This window comes from Leuresthes tenuis, unplaced genomic scaffold (genome assembly GCF_036924035.1).
Source record: "Leuresthes tenuis unplaced genomic scaffold, fLeuTen1.0.hap1 SCAF_6, whole genome shotgun sequence".
Taxonomy (NCBI): Eukaryota; Metazoa; Chordata; class Actinopteri; order Atheriniformes; family Atherinopsidae; genus Leuresthes; species Leuresthes tenuis.
In genome coordinates, this window is record NW_027325360.1 from 6,981,798 (window position 1) to 7,006,204 (window position 24,407).

Consider the following 24,407-nt stretch of genomic DNA (forward strand, 5'->3'; position numbering starts at 1 on the left):
CATTAATCAAGAGAAAGAAAGTCTTCAAAAATAAATGAATAAATAAAAATACAAACCGAAGTGGGCCAAGAGACACTGACACCGAGGATGGATCGAAGTCAAAAAGGGGAGTCAAAATTTAAGGACTCAGTTTCAAACCATCAGGTTGTTCTTTGTCAAAGGGATGAAGGCATGACTCCTGCGTACAACCACCACTGACAAGCACAGAAAGGATTTACTTCAGACAAAAGTGAAGATCTTTACAAATCTCAGGCATACCAAGCCAACATGGATATCACACCAACTTGTAGTTACCTTCGTTGAGATTCCCTACATTCTCGTGGATAAAAACGATTACCTTGAGTGCTCCACCGCACTGTGCAAAAACTACTCCGAGAAGAAAGACGTGGTGACTGCAAAGTTCAAATCGCACTTCCTTGAAACGTTCAGGAATACCTTCGGAATGCATGTGGAACGAAGCCAACAAGCTAACTAGAAAAAACTCACTGCCACGATGGTAAAAGTGTGTAAAAGAGTTGTTATTCAAGTCAAATGTGGTCAAAATGAGTCAAAAGACCTAACATGTAGACGTACATAGCTGAAAACCAAATTAGGAGGTGTGTGAAGGCAAATGTGGCAATACAGCATAAGTCTGACAGTCTATCACACACACAGAGGACAGAAAAGTCTTTCACCTTGGCCAGTATGTGCTTGTCCTTGATGATGTATTCATAGGTGGTCAGCAGGACATTAAACTTCCCACTGCGGAGCTGAGGCACGAGGCCACGGCGTAAAGCAGGAGTGCCCTTATAAAAGGGAGACACAAAGAAAAAGACAACTTCCAGTCACAATCAGCAAAATACATTCATTCAGAACGTCTGAAATGGAATGAAGAAAAGAAAAAGAAAAAAAATAGACTTTAATTACCTTGTAGGCTATTTTTACCACAGAAGGAGCCCACTTGTCAAGCTCATAGACCCAGTTAGACAAAGTCCTGGAGAAGAAAAGTATAAGAAAAAAGAAAAGAAAATAAGAAGCTACTACTCAAGCAAGAGGTCTTCTAAGAGAAGTTTACAGCAGTAACAGACACTCTTGTAAAACAGCAGCTTTAATTATTTGGTGAAGTACAACTTCAGACCTTCTATATGCCAACATATGAAGAGGAGAGAGCAACTTGAGGAATCATTCATCAGGAGGCAAATGGCTTACTGAAGTGTCTTTAATCAAGACATAAAATATGGGACAAACACCAGAGGAAAGAACTATTTTTCCAAGGGGTCAAGGCACTACAGTCGCAATAAGATACTCTATTTGAAACTGTGCTCCCCACCCCCCAACGCGGATCAACGAAAAGTTGAAAATATAATCTCCACACATTAAAAATTATGTTTAACGAGAGTCCTTGAGCTCAGCATTGAGCCTCTGCTGTGCAGTTTGACTTCAAAAAGATGCGCTCCCTGCTCACTGCTAAAAACAAAACCGTGGTTCATTATAATCTAACACCCACAGTTATAAACCACCACTTAAAAGGAAAAGTATTTTGATGAAACATGTAATTAGAGGACACGTTTTTCCTGAATGTATGAGCGCTGAGGGTGCTTTTATCTTCCGTTTTTACAGAAGCTGAGAAAATAGCTTTCAATTTCAGTTCCCAAACAGCTGCACCCTGACTCAGCTTGGAGACAAGGTCTCCTGCCGATTTCAAGTGAAAGCCTGACGAGTTGTGCCTGAAGGTGTTTGAGGGGATAAATGGTGAGAAACGTAATCACAATCCAATTAGGAATTTGAATGAATGGATGCCTTCAAATGCTTTAAAGGAACAGGAAATTTCTTGGGAAAGCCAGATAAACTATTCAAATAAAAAGCGTAATGTCTTTTCAGATCAATTACTTCTTCAGTTCGTATCTTTCTGAAGCAGCTTGATTCTTTTTTATTCTTCTCTTTTACTTGCATGTGAGCATATAAAAGAATTACTTTGTCTTTCACATTGTGGGTGGACTGCATCGTGTAACAGCCTTCTCGAAAATAGAAACCATTTAGCATGTAGACTATAATTTGTGAGTACTTCTTGTGACTGACTGTATAATTTTTCAAGTGCACAAATGAGCTTACAATTAGGACGTACTGCGTAGCAGGTTTGGGTCATTTGGCTCAACATTACCATTATAAAATCCAACAAAAAGGTGGAATCTCTCAATCAGTGTAGGGACTTAAGACTCTCTCCATTAAAGCCCTTGTTATTTAAGTTAGTAAAGTTCTTTTAATCTAAAATGATCACTGAAAGCAGTTTTGAACACTGCACACTGGTGATGAACATTTTAGCATGCCCTGACACCACGCTACAAGAGATATGACAGATGCCAGGTGAGGAGTACTGACGAGAGGGGAACAATGATGAGATAGGGGCCATTGAGCCTCTTGAGTTCCATCAGGTAGGTGATAAGGGCGATGGTTTGGATGGTTTTGCCAAGGCCCATTTCATCAGCCAGAATGCCGTTCAGATTATTGTTGTATAGGGACACCATCCACTCCAGCCCCTGGATCTAGTAAACACAGAGAAATAAAGGCATACTTCAACACATATCAGAGAAGACACCAGTTGGACATACCACATCTTCTCCCTCGGTTTATATCAAAGAGGAAAAGTGTGAATGGATCGAATTCTCAGGGCAGTGACAGAACATATCAAGGAAAATTACAGGCTGCAGGTCTGAATGCTTCTAAAAGAGACCAAACACGTAAGAGTAGACAGTTTGCTTTGCTACAAAGTACTAGGCTGACAATGCGAATATCAAGAATAAAGCTCTTCAGAAAGCTCACCAGCATGAGCAACCAAAACATACATGTAATCTGTCATGACCCGCTTTGTCCTTTTTTTAACAACCGTCTAAAGGGAAAACCTGCCAGACTATTAGTTATATCCTCATGCCTTTCCTCTGCCTTTTCCCTTCTAAAAAGTGCAAACCCTTAAATGCATTTAAGATAAACCAATTTGATGGCTTTCACGGTAAGCTTTGCTGGAGCTGTTTGATCTTAGAGCCACTAAGACACTTTAGATTCCAAATTAAGAAAATATGATAGACAATAACATCTTTCAGGGTCAATAACACCTTTCAGGCTCAGTGGTTAGAGTGGGTCGTCCAATAACCGGAAGGTTGGCAGATTCATTCCCACTCTCACCACTCAAAGACTGGTGAAGCTGACAGCTGGAGGGCTGGAGGTGCCGTACTCCCATGCTCCCTGCCCACCGCTCCAGTGTATGCCATCTGTCTCTATGAGTGTGTGACCCTGTGCATTTGCATGTGTGTGTTCAACAGGTGCCAACCTGGATGGGTTAAAAGCAGAGGACAAATTTTGTGTATTCCCTGTACATGAAAATAAATCTGATCTTAATCCATCTGTGTAAGTGGTCTGTGCAAACCAATCAGCAAAAGACTGAAGAAACGGAAAAGGACAGGAGGGCACAGGCAGCAGAGAAGGAAACCAATTACAGAGTGCATGTGGCTCAACTACAGGTCTGTCAGCAGAGTTATTTCTGGTTAAAATGCCGGCTTTAAACTCTGTAATTTCCTTTTCACAATTCAGGTTTGTTAAACAGATGCTGGAACTTTGAACAAGAGATTCAATTATTGTACAGCTGAAATCTCTCCAACGTTCCAAAAGGAGCAGCACCATATCTCATTCAAAGCCAAGCAAACAATAAATCAAACTGCAAACTTAACTGCGCCCTATTGTGACTTCCCTTTCTGTTAGTCATTCTATATGGCATTGCAATCAGTCTCCTTGAAGCATAATCACACTGGAGCAGAGGGTGGTTGTACCATTAAAAAAAGAGAAAAGTTTTCCCTGAAAACTGAAATTCCCTGAACATTTATTTGCTTTGCAGTAGATTGGTTTGATCACACCTCCTCTGCCTAAGAACAGCTAGGAGCAAGTCAGTCTGAATGCCTCTAATAATGAACATTAACACATGTGTAGGGCTGTAACTGTCTTTTTCCTTATTGAATATTTCCATCCGTTTTTTGAGTGATACCTTTTGCCCTCTGTATTTCCTGGCTTTATCCGAGGCTTGGAAAAGAGATTCTGCTGGTGAGGTTTTGTTCTGCTGTCGTTTTCTCGTTTTCCTTCCTTGCTGCCATAAACTCATTGAGGTGGTTAATTAAGTTAGTAGTGTTAAAAAACTTACTGGTGGAATGGCCGATAGTTCATTTTAAAGCCAATATTGGCCGATATCGACAACCTCTAAAATTAATTTCATGTTCTGGTAGAACTGAACCTCAGAGATCCTTTTTTCATCAGTTTGTTGATGTGCATTAAAACAGGCTTCTTTGGTTTAAAGTTTTTACTTTGTTTGAGGTTTTTGCCTTTTTGAAATTGTAGATCTGTTTGGATGTTTGTGCCCGTTACTCACATGACTGATCATAAAGACTGTCTGCTGTTTCTGCTTCTAGAAAATAAATGTGGCCAAGATAAGTTGACGTGAGCCAATGATCGCAACATATCCAGCTGAAAAGAATCATTGAGGAGGCTGTAACAATTATTTTTCTACTATCAATGGCCAAGGCCGCCAGGTTTCCTTCTGTTTTCATTGTTCATGAAGCTGCGCATTTAAAAACTAAACAGAAAAATGACTTCACAACTGGACTGACACACAGTTAAAGCGCAGCCAAGACTGGGAGAGGGAGTGCAAAAACAAGTAGAAAGCCCTGTTTGCTCAAGGCAAAGTTCTTAGTGGTAGTACACACACAGAAGAGAGGTGACACTTTATCAACAATAAGAAACTAGAAACACTTCCAAAAGGCTTCAACACCGTCTTGACAAATAGTTTGGGGGGAAAAAACACTGGAAAATGGCTGATAGTTCTAAAGAAACAAATCAGTGGTGCAGGATGTTCTCTACCTTAAAAAATTTGATTAAATTACTGCCCGCTATTTTATAAATGGAAACAGGGCCATTGTCCATTCATTTGAGGCTTTTAAATCCATTCACATCTGCAGGAAATTAGTCCTCCATTATAGTCACCTGTGTTTTGTTTTGTTGAATAGCTGTCATTTTGATTGGTGACTTTGAGGACAGTGCAACGCTCACAAGTTCAGAAAATAGGCTTCTGAATGGTTTTTTGCTGTCATCGTGTTCTTTGAAAAATTAAAGCTTCAAAAATAACAAATACGGGGGAAACTGAAAATGTAAATTAAGTGAAAGGTTGTTTGACAGAAACATGCATCTTGAAAGTAGAATTACAGCCTCCATGTTAATGCTTTTGCCAGTCAGACAGACAGTTTACATTCATGAATTAATCATGTAACTATATTAAATTGCATAAGTAAAAGGTCTGAAAAATAAGGAATTCGATACACAATATTGTTGCCCAAAATGGCTGATGCTTATAGAATCTATACTTGTACATGATAGAAAATAATTCCTCAAATATGGATGTTGCTGTAAAGAAGCTACAAACACACAAGCTGGTAGCATAAAGGATCCATGTGGTTACCACAGGTTCAAAGAGGGCAACAATGATTAACTTTAACCACTAAATGTCCCAATATTCTTTGTCACTCATTTCAGAAAGTGAAACTCATATATTATATAGATTAATTACACAGAGTGAAATATTTCAAGCCTTTATTTCCTGTACTTTTGATGATACACCCTAATCAGCTAATTAACTCAGAACACCTGCAAAGGTTTCCTGAGCCTTTAAATGGTCTCTCAGTTTGGGTCAGTAGGCTACACAATCATGGGGAAGAAGGTCAAGCCACAAAGGGTCACAAAAGGTTAAAGAAGCTGGTTGTTCACTCAGTGCTGTAGCCAAGCATATTCATAGAGTTAAGTGGAAGGAAAAAGTGTGGTACGAAAAGGTGCACCAGCAACGGGGAGCACCACTGCTTTGAGAGGATTGTCAAGCAAAATCCATCCAAGCCTCAGTCTACTCCTTCACTGAGGCTGGAGGCAGCGCATCGAGAGCCACTACACACAGCCGAAGCCCAGACGTGAGCTGCAAATGTCGCATTCCTCGTGTCAAGCCACTCCTGAACCATAGACAATGTCAGAAGCGTCTTACCATAGAGAATCTATGGGGTATTAAGAGGAAGATGAGACCAACAATGCAGATGACCTGAAGGCTGCCATCAAAGCAACCTGGGCTGCCATTACACCTCAGCAGTGCCACAGGCTGATCGCCTCCATGCCACGCCGCGTTGATTCAGTAATTCATGCAAAAGGAGGCCCAACCAAGTATTTAGTGCATAGAAATGAACATACTTTTCAGAAGCCTGGCATTTCTGTTTAAAATACCTTTTTAAATTTTTTTAAAATTATTTTACTGATCTTATGTAATATTCTGATTTTCTGAGAGACTGAATTTTGGGTTTTCATTATCTGCATGCCATAATCATCAAAATGACAAGAAATAAAGGCTATTTCACTCTGTGTAATGAATCTATATAACGAGTTGCACTTTCTGAAACGAGTGACAAAAAACACTGAACCTTTTCAGAATATTCTAATTTTTTCAGCTGCATCTGAACATTATGCTGGAACAGAAAAGTTGACCACTGGCCTTCTGGACACAAAATGTCATCCCTTGTTGTTCTCTCCTCAGAAAAATTCAATTTTGTTAAATCATATCCTTGAAAAAAGAGAACTTGTTTCTCACAAAGCAGAACCCTTAAGCATAAAATTATTTTTAGTTTGCTAGTTGGTCCAAATCGATGTTTAAAATGCGAAGCCCCTGGTGGCTTTTTTCACAGAGCCATTTAAAAAAATAGCACAGGCAAAATCAAAAACATACGATCAAGGTTTTCAGACTGTCCTTTACAGAAAAAAGTGTGGATATGTGGGGTTAACAGCAAAGATCTGGATTGGTTCCAACTTTCGTGTTTTAGCCACAAACAGTCAGCTGGAAGCATGTCAAGATGGAGTCTGTCGCGATTAAGAATCCAGCTGCTTCACGGGGTAATGTGCATCATCCGTGCAGAGATTAAGTAAATTCTAATAATATTTGTTTTCACATTGCGCACAGATTAGAAGTTTTTCCTTTTTTCCTCACATTCACATCAGTGTCAGCTGCTGTGACGCCTCTTGTCCTTTCTGTCACTCACTGAACAGACTGTGTTTGAGTAAGCTGTCATATCTACAAGTCAAATTAGCTTCTCCTACATTCAGACCACACTCTCTCTTCTCTGGTAATTCACAAATACAAGGTCTACTTCCCCTTGTGACTGCAGCAGATTGCAGCAGAGATCATCTTCCACACAAAGCATCTGATGTTTGTTTGAAAATTGTCATTTCAATACTTTTGTAAGTTAAATAAACCCAACATAGATGAGCGGCCTGTCCAAGTTCTTTTCTATATGCAGGAAACGGTTAAGTTGTGTCATACACGTACTGTAAGGCAAACACTCTGTGTGTGTGTGTGTGTGTGTGTGTGTGCGTATACCTGGTAGTGTTTGAGCATGCCGTTGATCAGCAGTGAGGATTGCTTCTCCACTCTCTCAATGACAGCATGGGCCACACCGTAATAAGACTGGGAGCTGGTTTCCCCAGTGGGAACACTGTACTCATCATCCACATCTTGTTTGGCAGACCTGAATGTGTGTGCGATTCACAAATGGAACAAAGCACTTGAAACTGTCCTTAACCCAACTGAACAGCCCTTTCTTTCAAATTGATTTAAATGATCCTTTAAGCCTTGGCTGGGTTTGATGCCTGGAGCTCAGCTGGAAAACAGCCTGAGCTCCTCATCCCTTCTGGAAGTCTAGATTTAATACAAGCATTTTTTTTCTCCTTTTATTTAAATATGAGAAGCCTGCTGGGAAAACTAGAGGAACATTTTTTTTTTACTTTTAATATTTAATATCCTCCCACATGCTGTAAAATCATCCAGCAAAGAGTACAGATATACCAGTTCCTGATTCCCTTTTTCTTTCCAACTGATGCAATTCTTGCAAAGTAAATGTGAGTTAGTGGGATAATGGAAAATATCAAAATACTCAATGATATTCTTGGCAGCCTTCTCTGGGACTTCATCTCCATTTGGGTCAATTATCTTCTTCTCCTCTGTCTCTGCCTTGGCCACCTCATCTTCCTCCTTATAAAGGCAAAGTTGATAACAAATAAATGAGAGCATACTACATACCAATAACATCACAGACATACTACAAGACAAGTACTGATGGTGATAAAACTGAGTAGGTGAACAGCTACAGCCCCCTGGTGGACCTTTGGATCTACATGCAGAGTTGATCACACTGAGATGTGAAATAAATCCCATTTAATAGGATTTGGAAAATTATAGGACAGTTAGGACGACTGAAAATTATTCAGTAGGAAAGTTTTTTGTTTTTTTTTTAATTGAGAAAGTCACTGACCTCCTCCTCAAACTCTGATCCACTCTCCTCGCTGTCTGACCGCGGGGCAACTTCGTACCTGTTTTTAAAAGAAGGCCAGAGAAACACAAAGCCCAGAAGTTGAAACATTCTGGTGTTGAAAAATAAAAAATGGAAACACCTGACAGATCGGGGTTAAAGGAAGTTCTGGGTTACGTTTCATCAGTGGAGACAGCCCTGCAGACAATCCTGTTGTAATAGCTGTTACTGGGATGGCTTGGGAAGAGTGATCATTTTCTTTTAGATTTTGGCTAGCACAAAAGAAGGATCTGCTTGTTTTGAGTTGAGTTTCTGAAGTTGTATCAGACTTTTGTTGTAAAGAAAGAGCATTTTGTTTCTGACATTAGTGACACTGGAACTTCATTTCCAAAAACACTCTGTTAGCTAGAGGAAGTGCCAGCAGCAGAATCCTCAGGCACATACTTTCCAAAAAACAAATAACAACATGATTTCAGCAGCTAACAACAGCTCTATCCAACAATGTGCCTCCTCACCCCGGGTTCATCTCAAGCCAAGCCTCCAGCTGGCTGGATTTGGGTGCATCTGTCCCCTGTAAAACTTTCCCAGTCTCCGTCTGAATCACTTTGACTGGCAGCTCACTCATTTGGCTGCTCTCGTCCATGGGCTGCAAAACAATTAAAATACAAGGAGATGCATGACAGCTGAACTCATTATTTAGATAAATGTTTAAAGCTTCAAGAACAGAACAAATATATCAAATTTCCATTAGACATTTGCTCAATAGTATGCATGTTATATTAAATAATTCAGAGTACATCATTCAGACATGAGACCCATAACATTCACTATCTCTACGAAGCTCCAAAGACTGTAATGTTTTCTTATGAGAAATAAATCATACAGATGTAAACAAACATATATGGAGGGAATAATTGTTAAAAACTCAAAACTGGAAACATCAATATGTTGATAGTCCTTTTGGTTAAGTGTGAAATCGCAGTGGAGGACAAGCACAAGGAAAGGATAAATAAACTGAGCAATTCAGATCAACCAGAACATTAATTCTTTTCGCACTATTCAAAAGTCATACTAAAACAGGACAGTAGGGACAATTAATGAATTTGACTAACTCACCCCCCCCCCCCTTTATTAACAGACTCCCAAATGCAGTTTTTAAGGGAAACACCTGTCAGGACAGAGCTGAGCCCGTCTCTCTCTGACAGGAGACACAGACCGAAGCTGTTTTAACACAGAAACTTCTTACACAGATTTTCCAATCATCATCTACTGCAACCTCTGGAAGATCTGTGGATGAGACTGTGCGAACATGGCAGGAAATTTCCCAGAGGATTTACTGCCACTGTGCAAGTGTGCTCGCTGGTAAGAGTTTTTCTTTCTGCAAACCTGTATGTTGCTTTCCACTCGCTCCCTCCTAATGTGGATATGTTCAGATACGTGCACAACCCGTATCAACACAACAAGAAGCCTCATCTGCTATTCTCAACGTGCTGTAATGAAATCCCAGTGATGAGTAACTTCTGCATCACATTTTGCCTCCTGACTGCATCTCAAGCAGAAAGCTCATAGTGGGACTATGAAACTCTGGAGAAAACAGCAACAACGGGAAAAAGTCCAGAGCAATTTGTCAGCACATTCTCCTGAAAATCTGAGTCCATGTGTGAAGACAGCTTGAGAATTTAATTTTAAAATTAATCAAAACAGCCATCTACTGGTTCTGTTGCATTATTTAAAAGCGGTCTGCTTTACAACCACCCAGGGTGCAGTCTGATTTGTTTAATCATCGGTTACACAGCAACAGTTGAACTAAATTTAACCTACTGAACTGAACTGTTCAATATTAACTCTCTTTTTAACCTTGAGTTGCCCTCTGCCAGCCCCAGGAGGAATGCTCTTCAGCTGTTAAATGAAACATTGCAACTCACCTCTCCATCAGGTCCAATAGCGCTGGTGCCTTCACCATCTCCATCCACCTTCTGGACACACAACAAATGAGAGTTTGTATAATTCAAAACAATCTTCCACCCATCCATTTTCTATACCCGCTTAATCCAATTTAGGGTCGCGGGGAGGCTGAAGCCTATTCCAGCAGTCATTGGACGAAAGGCAGGGTACACCCCGGACAGGCCCACAACCATGCACACTATTCTAACGATCTTGAAAGTCATATTTGGTATTCATGTCATTTCTTTAAGCAGTCTTCAGGTTAGTTCTCCAGGCTTCTTGAAGGACTTTCCAAAGCTATTCTTTGGCTGTTGGCTCACACTGATTTTCAGTCCACTTCTTGTGTCATCTGGCATAGCTCAGCCTTTTCTCCCTGTTTCCCTTCCTTAAGAACGGCTTCTTGACAGCCACCCTTCCATGGAGACCAGTTCTGATGAGGCTTAGTAGATGGATTAGCTGACGGTCCAGAAGCATCTCTCAGGTCCTGTGTCAGGTCTTTGCTGGATTTTTTTTTCCAGAGTACTTTCAGATACTCATCTGCTATACACAGTTTTCAGGCCTGACACTTCTTCTTTTGTCCTCCACTCTTCCAGCTTCCTAACATTTACACACCAAGTTAAGATATGCGGTTTTACTGATCCAAAAATACTGTTTCATTTCTGTGGACCTGTATTATCTTTGGCATTATTCATTGTAAGAAATGCGAGGAAATGATGTGTCTTTGTGACAGGCTGCTAGTAAAGTTCCTAAAGATACCATTTAAACTTGGTTCTTTGCTAAGTTGTCTGTTATATGTAGACAGAACACCAGTGCCTTCTTTATGCTTGAATGATTCATAGGTCAGGGTAAAGTGACTTAAAATAAAAATCCTTCAGAAAGCCTGGAGAACTATTGCCCAAGACTGCTTTAAAAGACAACAGCAATGTCTGTCTTGTTGGGAAAAAGCACATACATAAATGATGGTAAGGTCAACTGCACTTTGAGAAAAACGGGTAACGAAGAAAAAGATCTAAAGCCAGATAAATCAACAGTCATTGGAACTATTGAGCTAGAATCTATTCCCAAAATCATCATCACACATTCAAAAATGGAAGGGGCACAAAACTCAGTTAAAGAAAAAGCTTTGTTAAATGGCCAAAATCAGGGTCAATGATGTTACAAAGGGCTGAGCGTTTGCAGCTGTTTGTGCCAGAAAAAGTCAACTGAGTAGTCTCAGAGGTTTTGACATGCGTTAACATGTAATTACAGCCAAATATCTCACTGAGTTTGAGACCATTTAATGCTAAGGTTGCTAAAATACATGATCCTGGGCAATAACCACAATGTTGATCAGAAAGTTTTAAACAAACAAAATAACTTAAATGAAATATGCCTTGATAGACCTTCTAATCTAACAGTTAAATATGGCAAATGCTCATAACTTCACACATACAAAAAGAAAAAAAAGAGGAAAAACAGATTCATATCTGGCCTTCACCAATATGAAACAGCATCCTGTAAACAAACATGACTTGACCTTCCTCTGCCTACCTTCTTCTTCTTCTTCTTCCTCTTCTTCTCCTTGGCAGCTTGAGCAGCTTTGTGTTCATACACCAGAGTGGTGAGGTTAGCCACGTACTCATCTGTCTGCTGCAGTAAGTAGGCCAGACGCTTGTCTTTCTTTTGGTCAATTAGTTTTCTGTAGCCATCCTCATCTTCTTCCTGGACAAGGGATAATGACAGAAGGTTAATGGTGACCAGAGCTTTGTGCGGTTCCAGACTGCTAATGCGTCCATCTCATACGCCCAGTCAGTGTACGTTCCACATAAAAACAAGAAAAAACACCAACATTTTTCAGATTCCTACGGTTTCCGACCAAAGAACAGATAGTTTTAACAGTAAAACCTGTACATCTGTATCTGATGCCACCAAGGAAAGTGTGCAACTTCAAGGAAAGTCTTTACCAAAAGTTTCAACATCCTCTCCTTCTCGATTCTCTCGGTCTCCTTCTTCTGTTCCCGCTCTGTGTTGGTGTGCCAGGTGGCAACGGCCCTGGTGAGTTTCTGGGTTTTCCCGGACACAGAGCGGTGGTACTCTTTGAAGTCCTTAGCATGCTGAAGAATACTGTTGAGATATTCCTATAAAACAAATCACAGGATTTGTTTAAGCAGGCAACCCATCGTAACACGATGTAACACATAGATACTTATTTCTTGGATGTAATAGAGTCATACAATAAAACTGCTGACCCTCCATCTTTTCATTAGGAGCATGCACACTGAGGTGAATCACCTGATGTTTCTGTCTACGCTTCTTTTCCTGCTCGAGTTTCTGCTGCTTCTCCAGCTTCTCCGTCATGCGTGCCTCTCTCAGAGTCTGTCTCTTGCTACGCCTGTAAGCCTTCGAGTTGAGTGCCGTCTCCAGGGTCGTGTCTCGCCTCATAAACGCCACCACGTCCTGCCTCAGCTGGACACATGACCAGGTTACACATCAAGTTCAACTTACAGGTATTTTGATACTGCATAAACTACACAAGACATATACATGGCTATCACTGAGCAGAACTACAAAATAATAACTCACCAGACACCAGAAAAGAAAAGAAAATGATAAAATAATAAAGATCATGAAGTCTGGAGGAGATGGTAATCCAAAACTAAAACGAAATCTACATTAATTCATTGTGTAATTTTCCTGCTGTGTGGTTTCAATGGTAAGTCATCCACACTCATGGTAGGTGACCTTGTAAATCCCTTCTCCTTAACTGTGAGTCGATCTAGGTAAGCCTTCACATCTATGCAGCTGTTGTGTACCTGTCGCTGGAAGTTGAGCAGACGCAGTGCCTTGAGCTCCACTGTAGCTTTATTCCTTAAGTCATGTGGCAAAGATCCTGGCAGACTTTCCAGTTCCTGGATTCGATGCGCAATCCGAGCCTGCAATCTGAGGTAAATTACAAAGACATGTTAAACTGCAGCAAACTGAAGTAAAACCTTCCAAATGCAAAGCCCAGGTAAAAGAAACAGGAATTATCAATGTCATGAGGACCACCACTTTAGCACCAACTCAATGTCAATATTCTGAAATCAAAACCAAATCTAAAGGAACAGGAAACACTGGAAAATAGGAACAGGATCATGTAATGGCTACAGCAAGAGCAGGTCTAGAGAACATTTACTGAGATTTGCAAAAGGAAATGAAAGCTAAACAACAAAAATAAATCATTTCATATGAACACCATTCGTATATGCAGCTGTTCATGTTTGAGCCGGAAGATCAAGGACAAGTTACAGATATTTGCTCTGGCCAAGTAAACAGCTGGTGCTTCTGTGGCACCAGTTTCTCAGGGCTGAATCCAGAGCTGTGGCGGTCAAACAGAAAGTATCGTTTCCAAGTTAGGCACCGGCTCCGATCTGGAACTGGAGCAATTTTGGAGAAAAAAAAAGGAAGGTAGACTAAACAGTACATATTTGGTAGTATTCTCATGCATCTTCACCACATATAAAACTATGGGAAAATTACACGAAAACTGTTCTGAGCTGAGGTGGCTCAGATGTTGATTAATAATTTATCACAATGTAGCATTTTAAATGGAGCTGTTTTTGTCCACAGAGGCACTGCATGTTGAGATTAGACAAACAAGTTTAAAAAAAAGTCAGTTCTCAAGCAGCGATCATCAACAATGACCTTGAATTTATGCAAAGATGAAGGTCTGTAGAGCCGTCCTCACAGCTTCATTCATGCTTTTCATTTTCAGATAATGAAAGCTTGGAGAGTGATGACACAGCGCATAACGATGTGTTGTTAGTTTGTTACACTTGCTTATTACTCATTCAGTAAAATCATTCAAAATCACAAATCAACAAGTGTCAAAAGAATGGAAACCTCAGGAAATTGGAATTCATTTAAAGGTGAAATCAAAATACATTCATTTCCATAAGTGGGACATTAGCGTGTGAGCTGGTTCAGGTATCTATCAAAGTTTGATCTTCACAACATGAAGGAGTCTTCCAAAATTTTTAAGAATGAGTTGTTGTTGTTGTTGCTCATTAGGCTAGAAAGGTTTACAAAACCATCTCTAAGGGTTTGACCTCCACCAGATTTCAGTAGGACTGACTCATTCACTCACTCATTGTTACCCTCCAAGAGCTGCAATAGTCTGTACGGTCACAAAGGAATCCAGGGTGACATCAAAGCAACTCAGAGCATCTCTCTCAATAAAGACTACGAGTCCACCATCAGAAGAACGCTGAGCAATGCTGCAATGCATGACAGCAATGTAAGAAAGTTGCTGTTCTTTGAAAGAATATCAGCAGCTGTTACACTGTCCAGCCAATCATCAGAATACTTTAAATGTGTGTGAGCAATGGTGTGTCAGGGGCTCTGTCACTTCTGGACCTTGATGCAGGCTCCCTCAGGGTTAGGGAACAGGGTGAACTGAGTAAAGAGGCAGTGTCAGAAACTCATCAACTCGCTAGTTCTTTCGGTTTCAACATACTGCTCCTCGGAAGACAACGTACCAAAACAGATCCTCAGTTTTTGTAATAATCTCAGCACAAAAAGCAGAAAGACCACGCAGGTCAAAAACAGCAAAACAATTACAAAATCTAATCTGCAATGGGCAGATGTTGGTTTGTGTTTACCCACAGCTTTTTAGAAGTATATTCTAGATGGATACCTATGTGTGTTAACTGTACAGCTGGGTGTATGGCCAGTTCCGACGTGTCTGTGATGACATGGCAAGGACTTTTCCCCCTTCACTGGCACTGTAAGTGTACACCGTACACACGTGTGAGCAGCATCACTCCCCTGCACTGTTGCAGAGCATTATGGGTGACGTTCCCATTATGGGTTCTAGAGCAATAGTGTCACACCGGAAGGCTGTACAACTGAAATGCAGACAGATTTTTGGCTTGGAACTTCAAGCCCTGAGCTACAAGCATGCCCTGGCAGCAGCTACTGTTTCCAAAGTCCCCATCAGTTTGCTAAAGATCACACTGGTAAGCTGGAGGGCCGGTGTAAAAATGTTTTGTGGATTAAATTAGTCAAAAATAGAACTTTAAGTAAGACTTAAAACTCTGCATTCCAGCAGGGTCTGTTTAGCTGCATCTGAGTCAAGACACCATAGTGTCTGCCAGCTTAGTCGAAAGCTTTGTGCAGTTTGCTTTTCTAGCAAAAGAAATCAACTTTATCATTTTGAAAACTATGTTGCTGATGCTTTGGGCAGTGCCTGTCAACCAGTCACAGAATGTGTTCACAACATGTGGACCAATCAGAGTCTGTTGCTCTCACACAACAGATCTCAAATGCATGCATGGTTAAAATGTCACTAAGTCTGTAAAGTCACTAAAGATAGCAACAGAACCACTAAGTTGGCAACAAGATATCCAAAATATATAAGTGGATGGTCAAATATAATGGTCGGTCTTTTAAGAATTTTAAACTATTCCTGCTTCCATCTCGTGAGATGACACCAGAGCTTTAAGTGTGATAAATACCTGTACTCTCTTTCCTGCAAGATTCCCACTGGGTCCAAACCCTGAGGCTTCTGGATTGGCGTGATACGGTTTTGCTTCTGCTGTATCTGTAGCATGGGGGACACCTGCTGCCCTGGAGGCTGAATGGTTGCTGAATTGCCCGGCATGGGCCCAGAAGGCACAGCAGACGTCTGAGGTGGTGCAGGGGAAGGGCGACCACTGGGAACAGGGGTGAGGTGCTTCTGTGCGTTGGCTTGATTTTCACCACCCTGACCTGTAAAACAAACAGGTTATTCCTCCACCGTGTCGAAACTGAGGCAGAGGTATGTTTTCAGTAGTTTGTTTGTCCACCTGCTTGTCTGTTAGCAAGACTGTGCAAAACCCACTGAGCCTGATCCTGAGAAACTTTGTGGAGAAAAAGAATGGGTAGAGGAGTCAATCCTCAATTCATTTGAGGCATGAATAGGACCCCAAAACTACAGCCAGAGTCACGGAACCATAAAAATCATCTTCAGCTACAAGAAGATTGAGGAATCTCTGAGAAGGCTCAAACTGAAATTATAGAATCAATCTGGCTTACATGAAGAAAATTACTGAGTGAGCCTAAAGTCTCTGAAGAATCCTCACAGCTTCTTTCAGACAAAGCTACGACAATTAAGAAGAGGTTTGTTCTGATGGAAACTGAGGACTTACCATCAGTCCATGGCTTAGGTCCTGTGCTTTGATTGTGTCCTTGTATCGCAGATGCTGGGCAGGGGCTTGACTGGGGACCACCCATAGTCGCCATTGGCATAACTTTCAATCAAAATAACCAGTTGATAACATTAGTCCACCTATAGAACCTGTTTTCTTGTAAACATGTGATATAATGGAGGCTACAGTCTGATAGAAGTGGTTTGATTATCTTGTTTCTGCTCTACACAACTGCCCACTAAACAAATGCAGATACACAAGCTATCTGAATATGTCAAATAAAGGCCGTATGAAATGTGATGGGCTTTTATTAAGAGTTTTTAGAATTTTAATTCAATATAATTTGTGTAATGGTTTAAATAATTAGTACATGAAATTATAAAAACTTGCACAGTAATAAGAAAGAAAGCAGGACAACATCTCTAATGCAGCAACACACATTATGTTTGTGTGTTCTGCTGTAAAACTGCATCTTCCCACCTTGAGGCCTGTAAGGGCTGGCACTAGGTGCCTGCTGCTGCTGCGGCTGCTGTTGCTGCTGCTGCGGTTGTGGCATTGTGGGCAGGCTCCTTTTACCCTGAACAGCCAGCTGGAGGTTTTCAGGCAGCGGTTGCCCACGGCCGAGAATCTTGTAGGCCAGAATCTGAGCTCTGAGCTGCTGCAACTGGACCGGACTGAAAGCAGAGGGCCCACGTCCTTGTTGGCCCATGTTGGGCATGCCTCCTTGGGTATCCATGGACATCATGGGGACTGACTGGGAGGGAGGTATGTGGGGTGGTGTAGGTCCACCTCCACCCCCTGACATAGGACTAGAAGAATGCTCATGGACTCCCATAGGAGAAGGATGTGGAGACATGTATCCTAAAACCAAGAGGAAGAAGTTCTAACGGTTTTTTTTTAAAATTCACTGTACAAAGCAGTGAAATGAATACATCTTAAGAGTTTTCTTGCTAATGATTCATTCTACTTCACCACCAGTTGGATGTTTTAGTTATTTTTCAGACACATATACAACACATGCAGAGGGATTGTTCAGAGTGTCACAGGCAAAAAAAAACATTGGGAACAACTGCCTTCAGACACCGATCAAGTTACTAAGAGGGAAAGTCTGCCTTATTATCAGTTGAAATGTGTAAGGAAAATATATTTACTTTTGGTAGTTTTGAAAAACAGGAGATGGTGTACCTTGGCTGTGCTGGTCCATGGGACTTTGTGGAGGCCCCATGCCACTATGAAGAGTTCTCATCCCCACACCTTTCATGTGACCAAAATGCATCGCCTCTGCAATTGCCTTGTCATTCATCCCCTCCATGGGCTGAAAAAATAAATAAATGAAGCATTATATCTAAAGTGTACAGAGATAAGCTTTGTCAAACTATGCTTCGTTTCCAAATAACCTTTCATTTTTTTCAATGTTGTTCCACCGACGCGTCTGTCTACATCCATCCTGGAGTTAGAAAATTAGTTTTTTGAGAACATGAAATAAACAGTTTCTTTCTTTTTTTTTGCAATATCTTTACTCCATAAACTATGTAGGTCTTCTTCTTTTCCCACCCCAGACAACCTGCTGATTCCACACTAACATCATCAATTTGAGACTATAATGTGATGTCATTGACCACTGGCCATGTGAAGCAAAGCAACAATAGGCTGTTCACTGACCTGGCAGAGATGGATGACAACCTGCACAACTTTAACCCAACCGGGGGGGGCTGTATCAAAGTTTCACTGGCACCTCGTTGTGACATTTAATAAAACACTGCCCCAAAAAACTGTTGCAAAATGCAACTAAACTGTTACAGTCTGGAGTCACGTTTTTACTGTTTAGTGTAATTTCTTTCATCTTCTCAGGAAACACGTTTACTTACACTAATACACCTTCAGTAAAAACGGTTATCAGTAAGATATGTAAGGACTGTTGGGAGAGCACTTTCTCCGGAAAATCAAATGTAATTTCCTACAATCTTAAAGAAAGTGATCTGTATTAGGCACATGTATCATGACAAATGGAAAAAAATTGTTTTATCTTGCTGATAAACAGAGAAAGTACTAGGGCTTTGAAGTCCTGGTCGACTTATTGGTCGATACGTTCTGGGTCGACCAAAATTCTGATTGGTCGATTTTTTTGCCATGTTAATTTCATACAATCTATGGTTAATTTCATTAGGAGGAAAGTATCAAGTGCTAATAGGGGTGTTTTCAGAGCACCCCTGTTTCACAGGTAACAGCCCGTCTTCAGAGAACACCCCCCTTGTTTTCACTATTTTGGATTAGCCCAACCCACCACAGACGGGTAGATTGACGAACATCCACGTTATTCAAAGTCCGGTGACATCAGCTGTGTGGCAGAATTTTACCAAAATAGATGGCGGGAAAAAAGTCGAAAGCAAAATTTGCAGTTTGCCAACAGTTCGCAAATCACAGCTCGACTACAAACATGGTGCTTCATCTAAAAACTGTAATATTACAATATTATAAGATATTAATATAATTTTAAACATATTTCAATGTTTTAGTCAAATAACCGTTTTATAACTGCAGGAGCAGCCACCCGCAACAACGGCAGCATGCCTTTATTTTTCAGTAATGCACAGCTTTATTTCATTTGCACTTGTCTTGATCTGGGATGTTTAATTAAGATCATTTTCCCTGAATTGCCTTTTGTGTTTAATTGCCTTCTTGTGCCGATATCAGAATATTTTCGGTAATCATGGGCTATTATATTGCGCAGAAGCACGTGCTGCAAAACACTGGCAGACTCCCCCGCCCCAAAATTAGCCAATTTTACAGATACTCTACAGTTATATGAACGCCATACCTTATGGACAGGAAACATGCCGTCCTGAGAATAATCACTCTGTCCCTGACCCTGCATGCCATGAGGTGTACTGGGTGTTCCGGGTCCAGGGCTGGGCCCCATCATACTGTGAACAGAACTTGGCGAAGGGTCTGGTCCAGGGCTGGGGCCCAAGATGGGCCCTGGGGATAGACCTGCTCCAGGAGAAGGGCCAGGATGGGACATACCACCTGATGTGTCTGATGGGGTGGACATCTACTGACCAACTGGGACACCAGACAGCTACAGGAGAATCACAGAGAGAATTTTTAAATCTTCATTTGTTGTACGAGTAATGCTGCGTAATTATTATTATTAAAAAAGAAAAAGAAAAAAGGAGGTCGACATTTAAGGGAAATGACTGCACTTTTTACTGACTTTTTACAATGTATATCAATAGCTTGCAAAATATGCTTCTTCACTAATGAAGGTACCAAGTAGTTTCTACATGCATACCTGGAAAAATAAAAACAAAGTTGGTTTAACTAGCTAAAAAAAAAATAATAATAATAATCATTAACACACAAAATCAGCTACACTTGAACCAACAAAAGAAAAAGTGTAATTCGAACTATTAGAAAAATTTCATGATATAATATACAATAACAAGTGACTCGTAGGGGTCATGGAGCATATTTTCTTAATTTTATTTATGTTCTTGCAAATAGGCTTAATCAAAAAATAATTAGTACTCTTACTTGTAATCAAAAGTCATTTGAAAACTTCCTTCACCACCTACAGAAAATTTAGTAAATAACTCATTTTTTGGTCCAAAACACTACACTGTTAATATGGTAGGATTATAGTGAACTACTGATGTACAGAAAGATTCTGTTTTGTAGTGTTTGTTCTTTAGAAAACATTATTAGATATCTTTCATCGCTGATAATGTTTTTAATACAAAAAACAACATGTCAGTAAGGGATATAAATGACCATTTCCAGCCATGTTTTACTGTAGCAGTTCTTCCTTTTTAAAGTACATATCAAAACCTTTAACACGTTTAACGTGATATTTAACTTAAAAGCCTCGCTATGAACCAGAAACGTCTGCTACAACGTACATGACAGACATGCAACAAAAATGTGTATTATGCGACTGCAAACCGTATTTTCAGCCTTTAGCAGACCGTTATATATTTAGGTGCGTGTGTAAATAACGCACACGAAACTAATAGCATGAAACATTAGCTTTATAACGTAATACCGATGTTTGTTGTTTTGTTTTGTTTTTGACTACCCACGTACAGTTACATGAACGTTAGCTTGTTAATTATCACCCTGTAGAAGAGAATCTAATTGGATCATGGCTTCCCTAAAAACTGGTGGCCATCACGGATGTGCAAACAAAATCAAAGTTATAATGAAAGCCCAGCTCTTGTCACGATCATGGAAGAATTTCAAAAGACGCTTTTAACGTCAAAGATAACATTTAAAACCGAGCGGTTTCACAAAACAAGTCATTTGGCCGTTTTTTATGGCTGCCCGTTTCGCTCGGTTGGTGGGGAACTTAGCTAACAGCTAACTAGCTGACATTAGCTAACATAGCGTTCAAGCTAGTCCGGGCGGCGCTAGTTCTCGCTTCGGACTCTGCCGAGTTAACTGTGTCCGTGTCAGAAAGTTTGGACAGTTAGCAAAGCGCAGAATAAAAATAAGTCAGTACATATAAAATACGAAGCGCAGTAAGTCATTTTACCTTGTGGCTGATGTGAAACTGCACACAATTAATGGAATTATTCTAATGTTTCTTCAAAATATGACTGCTGTCTACAAGTTCACTCCCCCTCGGTGTTGTTTTTGCTGTCATATTTAGTTCTTCTTGTCTCTCCATTGCTGATTTGTCAATGTCACCGGATATCCCGCCCACCCTGGCAATGATTGGCTGTATCACCGTCAGTCGTCTTGTTTTGGTTTTGGGGCGTGTGTCTGCTCTGTGATCAATGTTATAACTTTCTGAGTGGCCAAGAAGACAAGCGGACAGTACGGCTGATGTGAAAATCTCAGAAATGAAATAAGACACACACGTACATATATTATAGATATATGAATTAAGCTTAATACATGCGTTCAAAATTAGTTACATACAACCTTTTTTTTATGTTTTTCTTCTGAAAAGTACACAAATGTTTGACTTAAATCAACAATTGCTCTTTACTTGCGTGCACAGATCTATATGATTATTCATTGATATATTATCAAATTCATATCAAAATAATTTTAAAGTCAAAAGTCATTGAATATGAATGAAATATCAAATTTAATATTACTCTTTACAGATAAATAATGTAGTGTACAATGTAAAACGGGAGTCAGCCTTTTCATATCCCCAGCAGGAACAGGAAACAACCAACATTTAGTAGCTTTATAAGATGATGTTATTATGCTGGACACACCTTGGTTTGATGAATTATTTGGAAGAAAAGTGCTAAAAAAACATCTAGATTGTTTTAATTTAAAGTCATCAGGCCAAATAAATACATAGTCTACTTTATGGTGATTTAAGAAACTGAGATCCTGAGAGTGAAATGATCTGCCACGTCTGTGCTCCTTTATGTAGTCTGCTATACAAACACAAGATGGAAGCAGTGACCAGCACTTAAATCAATAATCCAGTTTTACAGCTCTGATCTGGCATATAGAGGCACCTGTGAATTACATGCACCTGAGCTCTAAACAAACATGCTGAATCTTTTTAATGACTGAGTGCTATAACCTATATTTACATATGTTAACTTAGTAAGTCTAATGATAGCATTGTGGAGTAACAATGGCACTCCATGCAAATAACGCACAGGTTTGGTAAAGCTCCATTTGCATCATTTTGACATCAGAAACTGTGTTTTGTTTTCATTATGAAAAGATAAAGCTGTTTTTACTGGACGTTGTTTGTTTAACCTCAGTGGAGATATCAATTTTTCTCTCTTGTTTTTTCTGGTATGTACAGTTCATAATTTGTATGTCATCATGTTTACCCATTTTATGTAAAATATTATTATAACTATAACTTGTTAAAGGATTTAAATGTTCAATATGTTTCTCTGGAATTACTTCAAAATGGGCTTGTTGGCTTGTCTTACACCAAACTCCACACATTATACAGTGTGCATCTGTAGAGAGATTAAGTGGACATTATGCTGCAGTAACTACAGTTTGTACAGATCAAGTTATTATAATAAAAACCAACGCATTTCCATCAGTCTGTGCTATCTATGTGCAGTGGCACTCTGATGACCCTGTAAGGCATTCAAAGTCCTGACCACCCATCATTTGAATGGTCTGTACCTCACAGATCAATAAACAAAGCTGCTTGTATAAACTTTGATCTTAACTTCCCCTCCTCAACAGTTCTGTCCTTTCTCATGCTTCTACAAAAAGGATGTGTACAGGGCTCCTGAATGTAAATTTTACCCAAATGAACAAATGTAATTAAGTTTGTGGTTGAAGCCACCGCCCCCTTCAAATTCACCGAGCCAGGAAAGGGCTTGGCCGCATTCATTTGTCAGTGAAAGGACTAGTGGTTGTGGCTTCCACTCACCTTGAAACCCTCCGTAAAAGGCTCCAGGGAGTCTCTAGCATGACATTTGTTTCGAGGGCTACAGGTTTTTTTTAAAAGGATGGGCTGAACAACTGAACATTTATTTACAGATACAAAGAGGGTCTCTTGAATGGATCTTTCTTCATCGTTTTCTTATTTATTATCAGTCAATGTTTCCAATATTTTAGCTAAATAGAAACAGGCGTAAAAGTGTGACTTTGAAGCAATACAATTTCTGCTTCTATTCAACAAGAGAGATTTTAAATTACTGCATGCTGGTGCTTTCATTTTATTATTATTTAGAAGTTTTTTGTTCATGTCGCTACATGTCAACCTCTCAATAACTCACTTAATATACTTTATCAATGCGCATAGTGCCATTTTGAAGAAGATAGACAATGAATCAGAGATTCTATATCACTTTAACAACGTTTTTGGCAAGAATGCTTTCATTCTGTCTGAATAAAAAGATCAATACCATTACTGTAAGTACTGCCATTATTATCTTTATTATTTGACAGGAAGGTATATTGTGAGAAAGAACAGTATGGCAAATCCTAGCCTAAAAATCTGATCCATTGATCCATCTTTTATACCCACTTAACTCCAACTCTATCTATCTCAGCTGTAAACAGGTGAAAGGCAGGGTACACCTTGGATGGGTCACCAGTCCATCACAGGGCCAAGACAGAAACAAACTACCATGAACACTCTAACTCACTCCTATGGTCAATTTAGAATCACCAGTTAACCTAACTTGAATGTTGGTGGCTGGTGGGAGGAAGCCAGAGTGCCCGGAGAGAACTCATGCATGCATGGGGAGAACATGCAAACTCCACACAGAAAGGCCCCAGGCGGGATTCAAACCAGGAGCCCAATTGACGAGCAAACCACCACACCATCGTGCAGCCCTAAAAACTATTATGTTATCCCTGTATATTAGACTATGACAAACATATGTGTCATGTAAAATGTATGTTCACAATATAATAAATATGGATAAAACAATGTGGTTGGCCTACACATCCGTTCATATATTCTACATCACACACATTACAGGAATAAAGTAAAGTAATTCTAATCCTTGTGTAAACAAAGGCTAGCATATTGATCTGTAACTACTAAGTTATCATGATGTCTTGTTAATGTTATTCTGTTGTCTGTTACTTTCATTTGAATGAAGAGAAAGGGATGAGCAGATAACAATCTGTTACTTTGCAACAGAAAAATTAAAGCTTTGGCCTCATGCCTATGCATGTCACAAATTAGATCTATGTGAAATTCCTGTAAAGTCTTTATTATCATCAATCATTTAAAAATCTTTCAGTTTGTCAGCTCAACCTGTATGTGCTACGTTTGAATCTATGATATTTAAAAGCAACAACAGAATTTTGTCATGTAGAAATGATTTTAATAATGTGATATCAAGTCTCTACATCTGCTGACAAAACCAAACATTTATGTTTGCTCTGTGTTGTTCTGCACAGGTGTGTGCAAACAAAAGGTGTGCTATAATTAGTTTTACATGAGCCACATTTGGCAGCGAGCTGTTTGCTTTATTCACTGTGTTATCCGAGAGTCCCATTTGAATAACCAATG

The 24,407-nt window shown here is 39.9% G+C and overlaps 1 protein-coding gene across 3 annotated transcripts in view; it reads right to left on the reverse strand.

The window, feature by feature from the left end:
• Positions 1–21,078, reverse strand: part of smarca2 (SWI/SNF related BAF chromatin remodeling complex subunit ATPase 2) — a 46,617-nt gene extending 25,539 nt beyond the window's left edge. The window contains exons 1-18 of one of the 3 annotated variants that reach the window (XM_072387336.1): positions 20,970–21,078; positions 19,257–19,517; positions 17,624–17,753; positions 16,919–17,299; positions 16,439–16,540; positions 15,767–16,019; positions 13,085–13,211; positions 12,564–12,737; positions 12,236–12,409; positions 11,823–11,993; positions 10,274–10,321; positions 8,864–8,994; positions 8,352–8,409; positions 7,974–8,071; positions 7,421–7,568; positions 2,359–2,522; positions 907–973; positions 675–785 (exon numbers count right to left, since the gene is read on the reverse strand). In XM_072387336.1, the coding sequence (XP_072243437.1) occupies positions 675–785; positions 907–973; positions 2,359–2,522; positions 7,421–7,568; positions 7,974–8,071; positions 8,352–8,409; positions 8,864–8,994; positions 10,274–10,321; positions 11,823–11,993; positions 12,236–12,409; positions 12,564–12,737; positions 13,085–13,211; positions 15,767–16,019; positions 16,439–16,540; positions 16,919–17,299; positions 17,624–17,753; positions 19,257–19,490 (2,571 nt within the window). In that variant the 5' untranslated portion in view covers positions 19,491–19,517; positions 20,970–21,078. Of the gene's footprint in view, positions 1–674; positions 786–906; positions 974–2,358; positions 2,523–7,420; positions 7,569–7,973; positions 8,072–8,351; positions 8,410–8,863; positions 8,995–10,273; positions 10,325–11,822; positions 11,994–12,235; positions 12,410–12,563; positions 12,738–13,084; positions 13,212–15,766; positions 16,020–16,438; positions 16,541–16,918; positions 17,300–17,623; positions 17,754–19,256; positions 19,518–20,969 lie in introns of all 3 variants that reach the window. The other 2 variants (XM_072387335.1, XM_072387337.1) reach the window with 2 other exon arrangements.
• Between the last annotated feature and the right edge of the window lie 3,329 nt (positions 21,079–24,407).